At 45.3% G+C, this 19,661-nt stretch overlaps 2 protein-coding genes and 1 long non-coding RNA gene across 6 annotated transcripts in view; 1 reads left to right on the top strand and 2 right to left on the bottom strand.

The window, feature by feature from the left end:
- LOC114877062 overlaps nt 1–5,296 on the bottom strand; it is a 57,699-nt gene extending 52,403 nt beyond the window's left edge. The window contains exon 1 of the mRNA XM_029189177.2: nt 4,963–5,296. The gene's annotated coding sequence lies outside the window, so the exon portion shown is untranslated. The remainder of the gene's footprint in view (nt 1–4,962) is intronic.
- The window catches only part of LOC114877065, a 69,241-nt gene extending 50,490 nt beyond the window's left edge, over nt 1–18,751 (top strand). For 2 of the 4 annotated variants that reach the window (XR_006830084.1, XR_006830083.1), the window contains exons 3-5: nt 8,778–9,965; nt 17,818–18,025; nt 18,576–18,751. This is a non-coding gene — a long non-coding RNA (uncharacterized LOC114877065). Of the gene's footprint in view, nt 1–8,777; nt 9,966–17,817; nt 18,026–18,120; nt 18,313–18,575 lie in introns of those variants that run through there. The other 2 variants (XR_006830085.1, XR_006830086.1) reach the window with 2 other exon arrangements.
- LOC114877064 lies at nt 5,944–19,315 on the bottom strand. The gene is made up of 14 exons (XM_046288645.1): nt 19,105–19,315; nt 18,825–18,958; nt 18,471–18,711; nt 18,223–18,339; nt 17,349–17,578; nt 16,800–17,009; nt 15,728–15,971; nt 14,898–15,172; nt 14,507–14,819; nt 13,967–14,440; nt 12,643–12,773; nt 8,373–8,524; nt 8,046–8,305; nt 5,944–7,544 (listed from the first exon to the last, which is right to left on the bottom strand). Exons 1-14 carry the CDS (start codon nt 19,238–19,240, stop codon nt 7,267–7,269), a joined length of 3,195 nt encoding a protein of 1,064 aa, XP_046144601.1. The 5' UTR covers nt 19,241–19,315; the 3' UTR covers nt 5,944–7,266.
- Between the last annotated feature and the right edge of the window lie 346 nt (nt 19,316–19,661).

Here is a 19,661-nt window from a genome sequence, read left to right as displayed (position 1 = left end):
GTGCAGGAAAGTTTGCAGAATCTGCTGAGGAATTCGGAGGAAATTCCTCTAGGAAAATTACCAAGCTTTGCAGAGGTTTAAAGATGCTCCTGTACGCCTAATGAAATGAAAGACAGCGCGCTTTGTGTTCGACAGACGTTTTGCGAGGAGCTCGCGATTCGATTGGAACTGGAATAGAGTTTCCGCTTCCGATTCCGAAAATGACGGGTTACCCGTGCCTTGTACGCCATCCTGAATCTCTCTGTTGGGAAATTCGCCAAGGTTCGTTAGCTCGCTCGATTTCGACGGGGACCTTTCGAAGGCGTAATCGTTGCCGACGCTCGTTACAATAGCTCTTTGTACAGAGATCGTATCGTTAACCTGGCGAATTCACGGTTAACCCTAAGCAACCACGGTTCATGGTTGAAAAGGGAAAAAAACGCTGTGTAACGTGGGAGGCAAACGAAGCTATCGAGATAAGTGAGAAACGCAGAAGAGAAAACGTTTCGCCGCTATCTTAGAGTTCGCAACGCTAATAGAATTCTGAAAGCTGTTAGAGTTCCTATTCAAGAAGTTGATGGGCTCCCATTGAAGGGTAACTTCTTTAAAAACCTTGCAACACCGTCCGCCTTCCAGCATCCGTTAAGATCTACCGGCTAATCAAATTCACGCGATAGTTTTTCAACTGTTGTCCCCTTAAACGAAATGTAATTACGTATTGTCGCTAGTAAACTCGCTTCCTTGGCTGGTCAAACAGTTTACCTTCCTCTCTCTCTCTCTCTCTCTCTCTCTCTCTCTCTCTCCATCTTCGAAACAATAGCGCGGTGAACAACGCGAATTCGGCTTCAAAGCAAACCACCCTGGAGAACGGAGCGTCTGACACAGTGTGTTAACACGTGTATCGCTTACCAAACACGGTGACGGAGTTTGTCGGTGTACACGCAGCCCGCAAACTGCATGCGGTTCTATGCAGACTGCAGTGCAACGTCTTGGCTAAGACTTTAGGAAAGTGCATCTGATATTTCCAACAGAAATGTTTATGCGAATATTAAAGAAATTCTGCTGTCATAGGAAAATTAATAATTAACTGTATTAAGGAGTAATCCGTGTAATGAAATTGCTGTAATCCCCGTATAATAAGATGGAAGCGTAGAAACGGATAAACGTATTAATTAAATTAATAACGAGAGCTAAAGGAAGACGAGAAGCCGAGCTCCTCGCGATTCGTTTGTTTCACTTCCAATTCAGTAATATTTTCCGGAAATCGTCGATCCTCGACAGAGTTTAAGACGTTCCCCCGTCCCAGGCGCGAGAGTTTTCATTAATTACTCGAGCCGGTTAATTACGGAATTCCTTTCCGGTGTACATCGGCGCGGAAGCATCTCTGGCTCGTCGTATCCGGCCAAAATGGCTCCACCGAGATTTCCAGGAGAGTAAATTTTTCCCGTGCGCTGACACCATTAAACACCGTGAAAATAAATCAGCCCGGCCCGTAAATTTCCAGATTTATCCTGTTCCTTTTTTCAACCGCCCTATTAAAACACCGACTCGCCATTTCTTTTCGCCGTTATCTTTTTATTTATTTCACAACAGAACGCCGACGTGGCCACGCCTTCGAAAAACCTTCACGAACCTGGTGTTACCAAGCAGAGAAGAAGATGAATATTCCTCGAACGCGACTACGACAACGCGAACAGTGCGCCTTATGATTCTGCGAAGACAAATCGATAGACTTTGTCTTATAACTTGCCCTGTCGAGAAAACAAGGGGAGAAGACAAATACTATTGTAACGTTCGTTCATAACGGTGGAAAGCCCTTCCTCGTGCTTCAGCTCGATCGTGTATTTTCTCGGGACGAAGCTCGCTGGAGCCGAGGCGAGGGTGCCGAAAAGAAACTGACGAGAGAACGTTAAACACCGGACGACCACTCTGGAACGATCGTACAGAGGGAAAGTGGTGTTAGAAAGGGTCAAGGGGTACTCTGCGCCGTTTGTTCCAGTTAAGCCAAACTGCTGACTACACCGGGTGACGATCCGACAGATGCTTCTGAACGTCAAAGGCTCTTCTTCCTCTGGCATCGTTGCCCGCGAAATTCGCAGCTTCCCTGTCATTCGTTACCTCAAAAATCTGTCATTGGTAATTCTCGATCGAACGAGAGACACACGAGAACTGTTTAAGAACTGCAAACGTTCTACTACACTTTCCAAGTGGCGAATGATAATGAAGAAGAGGTGCGGGTCGAGAAGTACTTTGCTCGAGTACAATGTACAACAAGGGAACCCCCTGTTCGGTCCTCGCCGGGCCATCGACGCAAAGTTCCCGTAATTAATTCATTGACCGGCGTTTATTTGTTCCGGGTCTTGCTCGACGACACAGAAATTAGCGATACCCAATCTTATACCGTCGTTATTCTCAGTTAATCCGTTCGTTAATTTTGCTCACTACCATTTTGGGGTTTCAACGTTTCCCAGCGTGAAGTAGAAAAAAATAGTAATTGATTTCGCTAATCCAAGGAAGGGAATAAATCTGAAAACCAAAGAGAGAGAGAGGAGGGGAATGCAGGAAGAGGATAAAAAGAAGAGGAAGATAAAGCTCGTCAGTCTCTTCTGGAGACAGGAACAAAATTTCTGGCGAACAGTTTCTCGCACATTGTAGCAACTAAATGGAAGCCGACACCTCGCGCGTAAACCCATTATTGTTATTACCATTGGCGTTGTTGTTCCATTTTATTCTATTATGTCGGCTCTGTCGTGTTTGAAGGAGCGTAAAACGAGTTTGGACGGTGAATAAATTCCGGCGTAAATCTCCGACTGGCCTTACAATTGGGAAAACGTCGTTCGTGTAGAGGAACGGCCGAATAATTCGTGGCTCGATCGTGCTGGAAAATCAGTTGAGACCGATTCGGCACGAGTCACGTTCCCTATCCGGGTCGCCCTGGTTCGCCTGGCAAATGAATGGCTGAAATATTCAAAGGTAATTGCCACGCGTGTGCCTCCCGCTTGCTATTAACACGAGAAACATTTATCGCGATCCTGCTTCAAGCTCGATCCGTTTTCTCTGCGCGGATGATCCTCACGAAAATACAGACAATCATTTGTATTCAAAGAAGGCCGTAGTTTACCAGCGTACGAAGACAAATGCCCGTTTGTATACCGTGGAAAATTTCATTTTCCAAGAGTCATTAGACCCGGGGATATTGGCACGGCCTGCTGGGTAACTGGTTCGCAATTTTCCTCGAGTACAAGTTATAAATAAAGCGAACGTATCGCGTGGAGAAACCGATCGATCAACGAGATTGTTCATCGGCTTCTACAGATGAAAATTATTATATATTCCTTCGTGGAACGATGTTTAACTCTTTATTTGTTAAATTGGTGTACGATTGGTCGTTTCATCGGCATAAAATGATTTCCTCCGTAACTAGAATCGAGTTAAACACAAGAAAGAAGGTTATATTGTGTCAAAGGAGCAAAGTAGAATAGCGAACGCGTACGTTCGCGTTTATTTGAACGCTGACTCAGCGAGTTTGCCGTTTCGAATTCGTCGTCGCGTAGAGAAATTATTCGCTTATTAAGTTGCACGCCTTTGGTCTCTGCTTGTGCCCCACTTTCCACAGAAATTGCATTGAAATTCGCGAATGCACGGTCCTGTGCCCGACCGTGCGAATTCGATTGTCTTTCATCGGCCATTGCGGTAATTGCGAGCGCAGCTGGATCGGCTGGAACATCAAGCGGACGTGTACGATTATTTGAAGCGACTGATGGAGAACTCGACGCGACATCAAGCATTCATCTATGCATCGTTCAATGGAACGATCGTGATACGCGGCTGCGTTTGCTCCGGTTCAATTTCACGGAAAATATACCGCAGACTCGATAAAATAATCGCGACTACCCTCGTTTATGTATTATAATAAGAAACACACAAACGTACCCTTTAGCCGAACCACGAGGATTAATTATCCTCAGTTAATAGGGAATTCGTCCGAATTCTCTCTTCTCTTTTGCCAATATTTTTTCCGAATATAATCCAGGAACGTGGCGGAATCCGGAAGAACGGCTCTCGTATATCGGGAAATAAACGTGAAACTAGAGCTCCGACCAGAAATATAAAGGTCCCGAGAAGGCTGGCCATAAATCAATCGCATCGATATTGGCATTCGTTTAATAAATGATCCTAGAGAGCGGATCAAGGGGAACACAGTTCGTTTGCCTGCACCTTCAGCGTACACAGGGTACGATATAAACGATACACATGAAAAATCAGTTACCGGGGGTGTTACTCGTCCAACGAGCATCGTCGAAATATTTGACATCGCGTTAAAACGTAAACCGTCCAAAATCGTTTTGAATCGCTTTTCGGCTGGATGATCGTAAACAAAAAAGGAGAGAATTGTTCGCGGATGGCTAAGACATCCGTGACACGAACTACTGAAAATTCTTCGACAAGGGGAAGGAAAAAGGCAGTCACTGAATAGCAAAGTAGTTGTTGGGTGACGAGAAAACTCGTTGGAAACTCGTAAAATGATTTCTAGATCTAAGTTTGATACAATTTGCATATGCAATACGTTTCGATGCCGTAACGTGCTCCCACCTTTATCTCCGGCACAATACGAATCCCACCCCCTCCGGGCTACATCTCGACTTCCGCTTCCAACTCGTACCGCCTCTGCCGGTTTCTACGGCGACCGATTTTCCGACGATTAACTACATTATACGTAATGACGAAGCAAGGGTTCAAAGGGCACTTTATCGTCCCAAACCGGCGCGGCGCGGCGCGGCCAGAACCAGAGAATGCGGTATTCTCTCGGGAGTACAATCGACAAAGCGGTTCTCGCGGAATTTACTGCTCCATCTCGTTGAACCGACCGACAACTAACAACTAGCAGCTTTGTTCGGTGGAAAAATCGATGATTAATTCGTATAATAAACACGATCCAAGGGAACATCGGTAGTAGCATGGAAAAGAATGACGTTCTCTTACCAAGTTACACGCGTCGGAACCACCGCATCGCGCACCATTGCGTCCTGCAACTCGCTCGCTGGATCACCTACCGCACGTTAACATACTAGAACGAGGACGTTACGTGTCCGTGAAAGGAAAACGTTCACTTGTCCTCGCGATCTTCTAATCGTAACTTTCTTCGTCTCGATCGAAGGATCTTCGAAAGATATCGCTAATAATTAAAGGACATCCGATCCCGTTCGGGAAACGGAGAGACAAATGTTTGTACGAACAAGAAGACAGAACACGAACTAGAGAAAAACGCGACGGATGAAACGACACACCTCTGTATCAGCGACAGCAGCGTTGATGCGGACCGCGAAAGGGAGGCTGCGAAACTGAGATGAAACCACGGCGCAACCCCTGTGCGCGCGCGCACAAAACCACCCCCGGAATACACGGAAGCAGCCCGGCCAACCGAACGCTACCCCTCGTCCCTCCCTACTTACCTTCTCAACAGGACCACCGTGCGACGAGCACGACGATGTGCTCCCGCTTCCATTTTTCCTCTCATCCCTCTTCCATTGTCCTTCTTTCTGCCTTCTTTCTGCCTTCTTTCTGCCTTCTTTCTGCCTTCTTCCTGCTGGCCGACCGCGAAATTCTCTACGAATCGAAACCTCGGGGCCTTTCGCGGCTACCAGCTTCTGTCTCTATTAATCAATGCTTCCTGGTGTAACCTTCCGAAACGTTTCGGTTCTTCGTTTCGTTAGCGCGTTCTTGATTGATTGCTGCACTGATTCGGAAGATAGGCGAAATGAAAACAGTAGTTTGGAAAAGGAGAAACAGAAAAGAGTCAGACGTATTGCGATTACAATATATTACGTGTGTTGAATGGTATAAGAGAAAAAAATAATACAACAAATGAAAGAGGTTTAGCGGGCCACTAGAATTCATTCGATCAGAGCTCGCGTGGCTGAAGCTCAATGACTCATTGATAGAGGTCGAACAATGTTGCTCATTCCGAGGACTTTAATTGCCAATTACCAGGGCATTGGTAAACTCGGGCTTTTTTAAATTCGGTCAATCGAATCGCGCGCTCGTGGAGTGTCTCCGCTGCCTGCTTCCAATTACTCCCCGGTCCTCGCGTTTCCCGGATTCGCGTTAAATCGTTAACCAGTCGCTATCGAACTGACTTTCCCGTATGTCCACGCGAGAAAGCAATTGGAAACTTTCTACCATCTACCAGCTGGGACTTTAATCGTCCATGAACTTGACCCATGCGCGTTATTACATAATTGAAAATCTGTTTTATCTCGAAGAAAATTTACCCGTGCCCAACAATTTCTTTTCGTTCTCTTCGTCAATCGGCAATTTCACCTTCGAATTCACTCTTCGATCGTGCGACAGCCGACTCGACTCTTGAGGAAAGTTTCCAAGCATTTTATTGACAAGCGCATCGTTCGCGGTAAATTGAAAGGGGAACGTGTACGAAATTTCCCTTGGCAAATTTCATTTTTCATTTCGTGTCTCATACAAAACGTTGTACAATCAAATAACCCTGGCCGATAAAGTAACGTTACATCTTTTCGCAATTTAAGACGCTCCGGAAGTTTCGACGTTACGTGGAAGCCGAGGTAGAGTCCGAGTATACACAGGAAGGCTTCTTCGAGAAAAGCTCAGCGTGCCGAGGGATCCTTAATAAAAAGCTACGATCACGGAGTAGCCGTAGGTGGTAGAGATTGATGGGAGATTGTAAACAAGTTTTACCTTCGTCGAATTTACCAAAATCGGTCGACCTACTAGTCTTATGCGCAAAATTACAAGCACCCTTTGTCATCGTCATTAATTAACGACGGGTCAAAATAGGAAGCTTGCGAGGTCTGAACGAATATCCTCCTTGCTTTCGAGTGTAGATTAAAATTTAAGACGAGGATCCAGCCACTTGTCCAACTTTGTCGAGCTTTACGACAGCCACCTTGTAACTATTATATACCTACTTAGGAACCAACGAGAACGCTCTCGAAGTTGCCGGTTCTATCTACGAGAAATAAGTTTCCTCAACTTTCATCGACGGCCTGAGCAAGCGACGAAACTCGATGGATGCTAAATATCTTTCAAGGAAAATATTTATTTGGCGTTTTCGAAAGTGCGCGTTAAATCGACGAGTCGAAGACGTCGAGCAAACATGAAAATCGATGCAAGTGTATCTTGAAAGAACTGCATCAAACATATCGCTGACATACTGAAACACGAAGATGTATTCAGGAACAATTTTCACGACGAATTCGTCTCGAGATGAAAAATTCATTTTCTTCGATGCAGCTACTCCTTCGAGAGGATCTCTCACGTTGCATTATCGCGTGCTTTCCCTCCAATACTTTCATCTGTTTCCAAGGATCCTGGCAGGGCGTTGCCGTAATTACACAGCCTTCTATTCAGAGTCGCCTCGAGCGTGTCCCAAGATGGCAATTCGTCTCCATTCTTCGACTCTGTGTCGTCCAGCTTCCGTCGAGAGTCGAGCGTGTTCCAGGTAGGTGACTCCTCTCGGCTGATCATCTCTTCGGACGTATTTTTCGCTATATTACGATCCGAGCGGGGGCTGACCCGTGCCGGTGTGCTTCCTGAAATTGAAAAATCAATTGCCGTATTGTTTGTGCACCGTTACCGGCGTTCGTTGGCGAAAAAAAATAAATCCCCTATCTGCTACGAGTAAATTGTTGCCACGCTCGTATTAAACGATTGAATGCCTCGGACCGAGAGAAATGCAAATAAAGCGGAACACGGACCGGAATAAAATAATTGACTTCGAGAAGCGATCTACACTGTCGCTCGAATTTCATTCGTTAAAACGTTCCAAAAGATATTTCTGTAAATATTTCCACTTGTTCTTTTTTGACGGAAATTATTCCGCATTTATTCGACAGCATTTTCAGCGAGTATATTTGAAGAGCGAAGAGGTCAGTGAACGCAAACTATTGCCAGTGAATGTAGATTTGCTTTTTTTTTTTTTTTTTTAACACGTTCACTGATCACTATAGAGAAGATGTACGTTCACCAGTTATAGTTCATTGACCTTATAGTTCGGTGACACTATGACACGAATACGAATAAAAGCAACCTACCTTTGATGGCGTCCCATATAGGAGCACGATATTTTCTGAACGTTATTGTTCCCGCGAAAGAATCGATCGAGGAGCTCCAAGACGATACCGAATAAGAATCCCAGACGCAGAGACGCTGTCTCGTGAGCGCGTTGCGCCTCAAAGTATCGTGCATTTCTTGCATTTCCTTTTCCAGCTGCTTCTGATGTTCCGCGACGATGCGACGTTCCCCAACGCCTGGCGATAATCGCGCGGGTGAATCCAATAGATCCGATTCCGACCTGCAGCGGATAAAGATGACTCTATTATCTATCCCAGCATCGAGGTCATTATTTACTTAATCTGCACCTCGGTCTGTAAATTTGCCTCGGTGCATCCGTTTCATCCACGCAGATGAACTTGCTCGAACGACGAGAGGATTCCCTGGCGACCCGTTGTATCGTATCCAACATGACCGCTTGCTGTTTTCGAGGCAAAAGAGCTGCTAGCTCCTGCAAAACCTACCAACAAAAAGTTTCTCGTCTCTAGATTCGTCTTGTAAAGCCAGCCTGTAAGAATGTTAGCCCCAGACACGGGAAGGATTTAAGGATAGAGTGTAACCGGTGTGCTAGTTTCAGGTTAGGCAGGGAATGCTAGCTTTTTCTTGAAGCGTTATTCGCGACGATGTCTCGAAACTTGCTAAATAAAAAGAACGTTCCTCCTTGAATCTTCGGTTAGCTCGTTGACTAAGAGGTTTTCTTTCTTTATTCGCAGGTTGAACAGGAGGAAGAGTTTGAAAACGACGTCGACCGAGACCATGCTCAACGTCAGCCAGGATTAAACTTAGTTTCGAAGCGCAAAACGCATTTTCCATAAGCATAAGGGAACCCATACCATCCTGCCGCTGAATCGGGCTGTCGCTCTTTAAGTAGAAAGTTGGCACATAGAGGATGGAGACGAGAAGCAGGAGCCAAGTGCTCCTCGGCGTAGCGCGCTTGAGAAAGTAAATACGTGTCCACTTTTTTCTCTTTTTTATTTCAGCCTTCAGCGGCTCTGGAAATACATACATCCGGAGTCCCAGGAACACGGGAGTCGCTCGTCTTTTCTCTCCACGTTTCGGAGATCGACGTCGAACGATTCCGAACGAAATCGTTAGAAAATTTGAAGAATCGTCGGGGTCTGGGGTGAAGGTAATCAGCGAGAGGAAACTTACGATCTTTTTCCTTTGTTACAACAAACAGAGTGAAAATTTCTCGAATGGTAGGAAAAACTCCCTCGCAGATACGCGTGATGCGAAAAAGAATTCATCAAGATTCAAAGAGATTTCTTTCTGAAACGAGACCGCTTTCGCGAGTTGAGAAGCGTCGAAACATTCCCAAAAGGTTTTGCAGCACGGCACGATGCGGTGCGGCGGAAACACGCGCGACCGGAAATTAGCTGAAATGGAAGCGCGACCAACCCCCCGAGGCGCTCTTCTCAGCGTTGCGGAATAAACAAAGCGCGAAAATACCCTTTCATCCCCCGTGACTGTTCGATATTATCCCTTCGAGAGGATAAAGTTCCTCCTCGCTCGAGTCCAATTCGCTCGAAGAAACGCGGAGAGGAATGCGAGTGGAGTGTCGATTCGAAAGTTTCCTCGGAGAAACTTGCTACTCGTCGTGATAATCGTCGCGCAAGGAGCAATATCGAACGAGTATTATCGCAAAGAGAAAGAAATATTCGTACGAAGAGACATTGTCGGTCCAATATCAGCACCGACTATTACGCAGAGAAAATAAAAGGAAGAAGCTGTCGGTCGGTGAAAGGCACGTTGCTTCGTAAACTTTGAACAGCTTTGGGGACCTTAGAGATCCGAATGTCTCGCGTGCGATTCGCAACAAAGAAAAGAAACGACCATCATTTATTTTGTCCGACAGAATGGCCACGGACGTCGATGCCTCGGCCAAGGAGAACGTTAATGGAGTAAGTAACAACCGCCTCGAAACCTCTGTACGAGAATCCCGTTTCTAACTGCTCCGTTTCCGTACGTCACCGAGAAATCGGTCAGCGTTTTATCGATCTTATCTAAAAGTTATCTCGGACACCTCTATATCTGGCTACCGTTAAGACAGAAATATCTACCAATTGATTGAAGAAGTCACAAATTTCGTCACACGATAGATTTCCCAACCAAAGGGTTAGAGGGTGTGCGAGTTTCACTCGGTCCATTAAACGTTATTTCAAATTCAGGATTTCTCAGTGAATACAGTTTGGTCGAGGAAAATAGGATGGCAGGATCTCCGTGAAAAGAGTTTTGTCGGTGTCGGTTTACGGATATCGGCCAAAGGGATTGGCCAACCGTCTACCCATCTCGCGAGAACTCGCTGACACCTATTAGGTCTGGTTTAACTCGATCCTTCGACTCCTCGAATGCTGCTGATACATTTAAGGCCCTCCCGAGACTCGGTAACCTTTAGAAAAGTCTGTTTGATCCGAAGTCTCGTAGAAAAGACTCGCGAGAATGGGCAAGCTTCGTACAGGGCGAACGACACTTCTAACTGATCGTAAAAAAGTTTTCGGGCTTCGGTAAGTGCAGGATCGTGTCCTGTCGTTTGCATGACTCTCGTTCATCAATTCTTGGAGCCATCGAACCGTACCTTCTGTCTAATTATCCCTCGGTTCAGGCGACCGATAGCGGAAGCGTCTTCAAGAAAATTACATTCTCCAAGACCTATTACGTTGCCCTTAGGAAATGACTGCTCAAAATTCAGCTTCAACTTTATAATACGGAGGGTCGACACTTTGATATATGTTTTCCATCAAAACCATCAGCTGCACTTTTTTAACATTTCTCTACTGCCCTTTTTTTGTGTCAATATACAGAGCGATACGTGGCAATTTTTACCGGATATGTTTGTTGCGATCTTCCTGTTTGAATTGTCGTGAAAAACGTAAAGTTTTTCAATAAACCAATTGAATTGATTCAACTATCACTCTGAACGATTTTATCCAATTTAAACTTGGACGATATTTTTATCTAGTATATGGTTTTATTATAGTTTTTGTAAATTAATCGATTTCATTTGCGAGAGCATCGTTCCCATCGCTAGTTGCACGAGCATCGTTGTGGCAACAACCTTCTTGTCGTTATTACAGTAACACGATCCTTTGAAGCGGCATCACAGCCCCGATTTTATGATCTCTCCGAGGTTTCACTTCGCAGTTTCTCGCCGCCGGCTTTCCCGAAGCATTAAACCAGATTTCAGAGCGCTACTCGAAAATGCAAGAAAAACGGAAGTCGTTCCAACGGTCTTTTCAGTCGATCCTTTGACTACGCTCGTTTCAAATTTAATCTCGGCTACGGACATTCCGGATCGACGCGTTTTTTTTTCCACCTTGCTGCACGTTTTTAAATTCTACCTCGTATCAATTAACTCCTCTTGCACCTGATTGAGCGCAAAAGAATCTCGCTGAGCAAATAGTAATTACCGATTAATATTCCAGCTATTCGATCACCGATTGAATTTCGAAGTACCTTCGTAATTATTTAAATGTAGTAACTCGATCTTCAGAACTTTCAATTAACCTTCTAATTTCGAACGATATTTTAAGCGATTCAAAGTAATTATAATCCCATCATTAACGGTAATCATCGCGAAATATTCCGTATGAAACGAGTGATTTAATATACACGTTCCATTAATGCTTATTTGCGTCTCGATTAAAAGTCAATTCACATTCAGCAAAGATTTATGCGGATGAAATGAACAACGATGCACAACTGCAGAGCCGGTTTCTCAACGGCGACGCATGAGCGACGTTTAATTCGTGCTGTCAAGGAAGAAATTTCTTGAACAGAGATAAACGTTCCTCTCTACCTATACGCTCGTATATGGTCATACAGAGAACTTAACGAAGGCATGTAAATACTTTCCCGCCAGTTATTTCTCCAGTCATGATCAAGATGTACTTATGGGTATGTATAGGTATAGGTGACCGTAGTGGCTTAATAAGTTGGCGCACAGTCGGCGCGGCGTAACGAAATTTCGCAACGAAAGGGATAAATCGAGCGCGGGCCGATTACATAAGCGAAGGATAATGGAGGGGCCGTCAAGGAAGGAGCGGAATCGTCGGAAACGGCGCGGAGGCGGAACTTGAGCAACGAAGTTTGCAGTTACCCTCGAGTTCCGCATCGATATTATTGTCGTAGAATCTGGCAGCAAGGCTTCGACATCGGCCGAACGAACGTTCCCTGGCCGACGCGACGCGACGATCCTGCGAAATTACTGTCCTCTGGAATTGCCTCAGCACGACGGAAATCCGTGCTCGTCTAATCTAATGAAACTGCGCGAACTGTGTGTAATTAAGCTGCCTCGCCGCGTCTGACGCGCGGAATGAAAGCAAAGCCGAAACTCCGGGCAAACAGCGGAACGCGAACGACCGGGAACGCAAGTTTCACCGCGGAAATTACTCCGACAAATAATCGGCCATCGAATCTGGACCGCATCGCTCTATGATATACCTACCGAGCCGAGACGTCGAAAGGTTCTATCCCTTAAAGGGTTGTTTCGTAACACGCGCAAAGAAGCTTTCGAACTAAAGAAAAGAAACTTCTTTGTCCAAATGTCTGAAAGTATAAAATGAAAATTGAAAAACTCACCCTGAATTTTCCGAGAGAGACCATGGCGGAGATCAAATCAGCAGGGCCACGCTGTCGAGCACGCGATCTGCTCATCATCGCGACATACGTCAAAGGGCTGACGTCCCTCAGCTCTGTATATCCTGCAACGCCTAACAAAAATATTGATTTTACGCCATGTCCTGCGTGCCACGTGATTTCCGTAAACGGTTCTGTGATCTAGTGACCGAGGGCAGAAATTTGCCTACGTCAGCCGGTCGGCAGCGTTGATTTAGAACGCGGATCCCGACCGTTCTTTTCCGAGCAGCTCGCACGCTTGATCTATCGCCCGCCGTTTTCGGCCGGAATTATTCCTATCCGCTACACGGATGATATTCTCTACCCACGTCAACGTGAATCTTCGTTCTCGTCCAACGCGTTTAACCCTAGTCGGATGGACGTGTATGCTTTTCAATTTTTAACACCGCACACATTTATTCCGAGTACGAAACACGGCTAGATAGAATTATCATCGCTATAGGAGTTCTCAAAGGATCAGAACCGGACGAGTCAAAAGCAATACCCTTTCGTGGTACTGTCGAGTAAATCTTTACCAAACGGATAGCTTAGAATTCTCGGAAAAGGCGCAAGTAAACGCGCAGAAGCTTCTTCTCCACCTATAGCTTAGCTCCGTACACGGGGATCGATCTTCTTAGCACTTTCAACGAACGGAAGGCAATTAACCCTTTTTTTGTGAGAACGATAGAACTCTGACGAACGATGTATCGAGAGAAATCGCGTGGAAATGTTGTTTTCTACCACTCGACCGTATCTGTTTTTCTGCTGGTACCCAGCAGTTTGCCGTGCTCTGTTCAAAAATAATTAACTCCACTCGCTGTTATTAATCGCGTAAAGTTTGAGTCGGCGCTTTCCTGACGGCCAAAATCCACGGCTGAAATTCCGAATGTTTTTTCCCCGGCCTGAAAGTTTCGTGGAAACCGACTCGTGCCTGCGAATCTAATTAATTCTCTAAACTCGAACTCGAGAACGCTCGATAGAAGCACCTTATTACAGCGCGACAAGTTTTCCTACAGTACAACGGAAACAGGCAAGCTTCTTACTTAAGTTTCTGTCTTAATACCTGATTTACTGGTCTTCCCTGTAATTACTCACGCGCAGCTTCTCCTCGACGTTTCCCTAATCTATCGATTCGGTAAAACGAGCCAAACTTATTACCGAGCAAGTTCGTGAAAAATGAAGGCCGCCAACCCCAGGAGTCGAAGCCAAGGTTTGCCCCTGTTGTGGCTGACTACTTTGTCTCCTAGACTACTGCCGCGACCCTAGAACTTCTCGTGCTATGTCTTACCTTTCTTTCCCCTGAAAGTTCCTCGTCGTGACTCCAACAGAGAATCAAGGATCTCGCTAGCTCTCGAGTTCACTCTTTTCCTCCTCGCGATACCGCTGACGCTCCTAGCTTTGCTCCACGTGGAGAACGAGCTGAGTCCCTTATTCTCGTTAAACGTTAAATTGTATCTAATCGTTTTGCCTCGGAAGAAAAAGATCAGCCGCAGACAATTTCCTGAACGTTCAATCATATTCGTCATGCTCTCTGCCCAGCACCAGCCCTCGGATAGATACTCTACGATCCCAGTGGCGGGTGACACCTCCTGACTTATCACAGATTTACAGAATTTTGCCAATGACTGCATCTCCGAGGCGTAAATCTCTCGCCTTTTCTTCCAAGACGATGCACACCAACAATGCTCGTGGAGGCTGTTGAAAAGATTGTTCAGATACGGCCGCAAGATTGGCTCGAGGACCTTCCGATCGTAGTCCATACCTTGAACAATACCATCTACTTGAGATAGACAGAGAAAGTATATTTGATGAATGGACATTTCCTTACCGAAATGTAACCAATGTAGAAGCATTTTAGTCATTATTGGATATGCTTCCAGATCCATATTGGCGGTTTCTCCGTCTCTCCTGACAATGTCGATCAAGAGTTCAACAGCATAGTCAAATTGGCTGTTGGTGTTGTAGCGTTTCTCTTTCCTACATATTTGACGCACTCGCATTCCACGATTCCTCATCGCGTACATTTGATCCCTAGCCTGCGTTAAAACTAGTCTCAACAGGTATACCAGGTTCTCCACGTGTTCCATCGCGTGGTAAGACAATTCCGGGTAATTCAAATAGGAACAGTTATCCGAGTGATTCTGCGAACGTAAAGTAGCTCCTCTTCGCTTGAAATGTTTTAACGAGTGTCGCAGGATTCTTTCTGTGAAAAATGTTACCTGCAACGAAGAGTTGTTTGCTCGCAACACTTGCTCGAGGATCAAACTGAAATATTCCAGTTGTCTCGGGCTATATCCATGATCCTGGCTCGGGATTCCTCTAGGAAGCGAGGTCATGACGTCTCGCCATCTGACAATGAGCTCGCTTTCCATAACGTCCAAAGGTCTGGGCACGTCCCGTGTCATGGAAAAGGAACGATAATGGAGAGTCTCCAAGTACGACTCGAGCAGTCTGCAGTCGGAGACGTAGGAATCCTCGTGATGCACTATGCCGCCTACGGAATGCAAGGTTACACAATCTAGATATAACCGTGGATCTTTTTTTTTTTTTTAAATAATAACGCTGTTAGAATAAAGAGCTCCCTTTCCAGCAGCTTAAACTTTGAAACGGCAAGCGGAACTAATTCGAGCCATTCGTGCCGGCAGGATTTCGAGCTCCTTAATTAAATCACGGTACGATTAAATTGTATACATTGTTCGAGGCAACGGGCGTGTCCGTGAATAAACGGACGGGCGTAGCGAGGGAGATTTCTATGAAAAAGCGTTGATACGATCGAGGAGTATCGTAGAATACTATGAATTCAACGTCCAGGGTACAATGGTACGCCTCGTTATCGTCACCAATTACGAATTTCCATGGAAACCAGACGATCGGACGCTCTACGTGTCGCCCGAGGTATTGATTGTCATATGAAAAATAAGCATGGAAAAAGGAGCCAGAGATTGGATAGAGGGCGAGACGAAAACAACACCGACTCTTTCGTCACCCTTGTAAAACGCGCGTTTCCTTCTTTCTTTTATTTTCCCTGTTCCGCACCGAACTGAATTACCTCGCGCGCATTGTAGCATCACGTTGCACCGTGGATGAAAGTAACACCTCAGGTTCTGGCATTTCAGAGCAGCGACTAACTCGTCCAACGCTAACAAAACGTGTCGCGAAAGGGTGTCGGGCGACCAGCTCGTCAATGGATCTGGTCCTGTTCTTTCCAGGGACCATCGGTGCACCGTTCTCATAATATGTCTAGATACCACTCGTAAACGATCCTGCGTCGAAGAGACACCCTTTCGTGTTGTCTGAAAAATTTCCACTCTATTTCCACAAAGAATCCATTGTAACGCGTCTCTTAATTTTATATTACAAAGCAAACGCATTAAGTGCATTATAAGAGAACGAACAGGAAACTGTTTAGAGTGAGACAGGGTAGCTAAACCGGAAGCAGAAGAAGAAGGAAACGGGATGGAAATTTTTAAAATCGATTCAACTTTTCTCATTACGTATTCACCGACGCTGCATGTTCAGTTACCGCGGAAGCAGGCAGATAAATTATTGTCGAATCGCAAGCGACTACGTTTTTATTAAATAACCAGCCCGACAATGAGGCGGCGGAGAGAATAGGTTTTGCGATGGAACATCCGACTCGTTTGTAAAAGGTAGAAAAAGGTAAGGAAGGAAGCGGTTCCTCCATCCTCGAGGATCACTCGTGTTCCGGAAATAGGCCAAAGAATCGGAGATCGCGCGAACGTTGGTTGCATGTTAAATTATCATCGAAATTCTCCGAGAAATCAGTCGTTGTTCCTCGCTCGACGTGCACGGGTATGAAATGTAATATCCTTATAGATGAAACCGTCAAAAGTAAAAGGAACGGTGCAAGCTAGCTAGGATATCTGTGAGGTGTCTGTAGGGGCTGACTTTCGAGAAAGGGGAAACAAATGATACGCCCGACTGAACCGACGAAATAAAATCCATCGGGAAGAAGTGCATTTGTCACAAATCCGGCTAGAAATAGGATGGAAAATGTCACGTGCAACAGAAGGTGCAGTGAAATCTGTCCGTACGCTGGCTCGAGGTGCTCTATAAGGTGTTTGGAAAAAATGCTGCCGAACTTTGACTCTTTGCGATACCTTTGATTTCATCGGTACATTCGTACGACGTCCTTCGCGTAGTTCGTACAAAATTTCCAGCAGCACAGATTCCGTAAGGGCAAGTACACTGTCCGCGGCGTACTGTTGACTGATAATTTTCTCAGCTGCCGGGAAACGTACCCTCCAGAGGGTTGCTCGGTTCTCGCAGCGTGCACCAGAGTATGGTCCAACGGCCACGGCGTACATTCCCTGGAACAACGACAACGTAGAAGGGAAGTGAAACAAACGAATCAGTTTTCTCCGGCAAAAAGGTAGAAATTACGTAGCCATAATTGAATCTCTCGAATTCGACTGACCATTCTCTGTATCTCATTTACCTTTGCTTATCCACGCGCAAAATCATAACGTGCCGGTTAATTAACATTTTAAATGCTCAATGGTTGTGTGACGTTCGTTAGAACCAAAAAGGGACTGCATAACAGACCGTTCGTGTTCATTAATTTAATTAATCGACGTACCAGCAAAGGATTTAGTATCTCGCGAATCTCGTAGAAATCGATACATCAGCCGATTTTCGTTTACACTCACACTTTGAGCGACGGTATAATGGAGAAGAGCATCACAATGGTAGAGAGGTATTCTTCGTGGATAGTCAGCCAAACTGGGCCACGACGATATACCGATACCAATTAACAGTCTAACTTCAACCTCTCGAGCTTTGAGTCCATTCAAAGCAATTCTGAGCAGTATTCCGCCAGCGTCCTCTATCATGGCCACTCGATGGTTCCTCGCTTCCCGTAACGGTCCATCCGAGGCGGCTGTGAACCAACAGCTTCACCATTCAACCTGTTATCTAGTTTTACTTGGTTAAAAATCACGTCGTTAGCCGGAGGGGCTGTTGTTGTGCGCTAGACACGAAGCGACTTGATTTATAAGATCCTTCGCTTCTTTAATACAGTTACACGGAAACTGGGCATATTTTGTGGCGCTCGTTATTCTAAATCCCCTATAGTCGTTATAAAGTAACTTCGTCGGAGCATCTTGTTCTGATTTATAGAACACCCGGTATATCGAATTACCCGAGTCGCCTGGTACATCGGTTATTTAATCCAAAGTGTGGAAAGCGGACGTGAAGAACGGGACGAAGATGAAGGAAAGATGAGAAGACGAGGGAATGACGAACAGAAATTTTCGAGACATGCATGAAATTCATCAACTATGGTACGACGTTGACGAGGAATGCACGAAATGAAAAATCTAGCTAGGTAATAATGAAACGACGAGCATTTCATTCTTGTTTATGATTCCGTGGGGAGCCATTCTTGTTGGCCGCAAAGATAAACGTTTCGGAATATTTCAGGATGGAATGCTTTAAGATTCCGGAGGAATTTCTCGTACGCGCTTTTCTCGTTCTTAATTGATGGGGTATCGTTTAAGTTTTCCGATAATTCGAGGAGGTTACCTGTTCCGTAAAATATTCGACAGTCGTCTGGTTGCTTCAGTATCTTGTCGAGAACCTCGGCATCGACCACTTGACCCGGTGAAACGCAACTCTGCCCCTCCATTAGATTTGCAACGTCTGAAACAACGAGACGACCGATACCCTTCGATGGTCACCACCTCCTTCAAACTTTTTATCATTCCATCGACAAATCCATCGCTTATTCGGTAAACTAAATGTACATGAATAGGTAAATGAATAGGAAATACCTCGCTTTATGGCTGTGGCCAACAAATTTGCTAATTTGGCTTTCACAAGGTCCCTTCTCAATCTCCCAGCAGCATCCATATACTCATGCCAGAACTCTGTTCCAGCGGGAAGCAGCTTTAACCGAATGAAACCTGGAAGAGAAGTATCTTCCTCCACGCTTACCCTCGAGACTTCTACCTCGGAACTTGCACTCGGCCTCGACAATTCATCTATTCGTAAAAGGTACTCGAACCTAAGTTGCTGAGCAGAGAAAAAAATAAAAGTTGACTCAAAGATGGTATGTCTGATCTTCGTTGAATATTTCCAAACTTCTAAGCTCTAAGACATCGTTTCGATGTCAGCGATTTCTTTACTTTTATCCGTCGAGGCTCGTTTAGCGAAACAAGGAACATGGATGAAAATCTTCGATCCAAATTACCAACGCCCAGCATCAAACGTTGAATCAAACTCTCCACAACAGCTTCGATCGCAGAAAGATTCAAGGAATCTGCAACGGATTCGATTGATATAAAAGATCAAGTAACTTCCCATTTAATTGCTGAATCCGATATTCTCGTTGTTTTGCGCGCAATCTATTCAGTGTAGAGTAAATCGACGTGCAACGTTTATCGAGAATGCTCGTTAAACATTCACCATTCTGAGCCTGATCGACCAGCTTGTGGAAATACGCGTTCAGATTGTACAGTTGACCCTTGGTAAAAGCGAACTTCGTAGCCATTAATCGAATGCCACCCTTCTTGCACGACGGCACACTAGGTGAACAGCCCATTTTTTGTCTAAAACAAACGAACAAAACCAAGGCAAAAATCGATGGAAAACTGAACTTTGCGTAGCAACCAGGATACGTGAGAGATTACGAAATAATCAATGTTTTCCAGTTGAAAGGAGAAACGGAGAAAGATTTTAAATCTTCCATGGTTCGACCGGAAATGCGGAGTAGCGACAGAACAGAGGAAGCTAAACAAAAAAGGCGATGTAACGCGACAAATCACGTGATAGGATCAATCTCTCGATGGATCGCATGAAACGTTGTTAAATCACGTCGCTTTTGGTGTGCTGTAACTTGTCGCTAAATAGCCGAATAGCCTGGAACTGTTTCGAAACAGTTTAAGGAATTTCTCGGGAATGCACATTCCGCTTTCTCGACAGATTCCGTGCATATGTCTTTGTCAGCTTGCTGCACAGCTTCA

This window comes from Osmia bicornis, chromosome 14 (genome assembly GCF_907164935.1).
Source record: "Osmia bicornis bicornis chromosome 14, iOsmBic2.1, whole genome shotgun sequence".
Lineage (NCBI taxonomy): Eukaryota > Metazoa > Arthropoda > Insecta > Hymenoptera > Megachilidae > Osmia > Osmia bicornis.
This window is presented reverse-complemented; position numbering and strand designations above follow the sequence as displayed.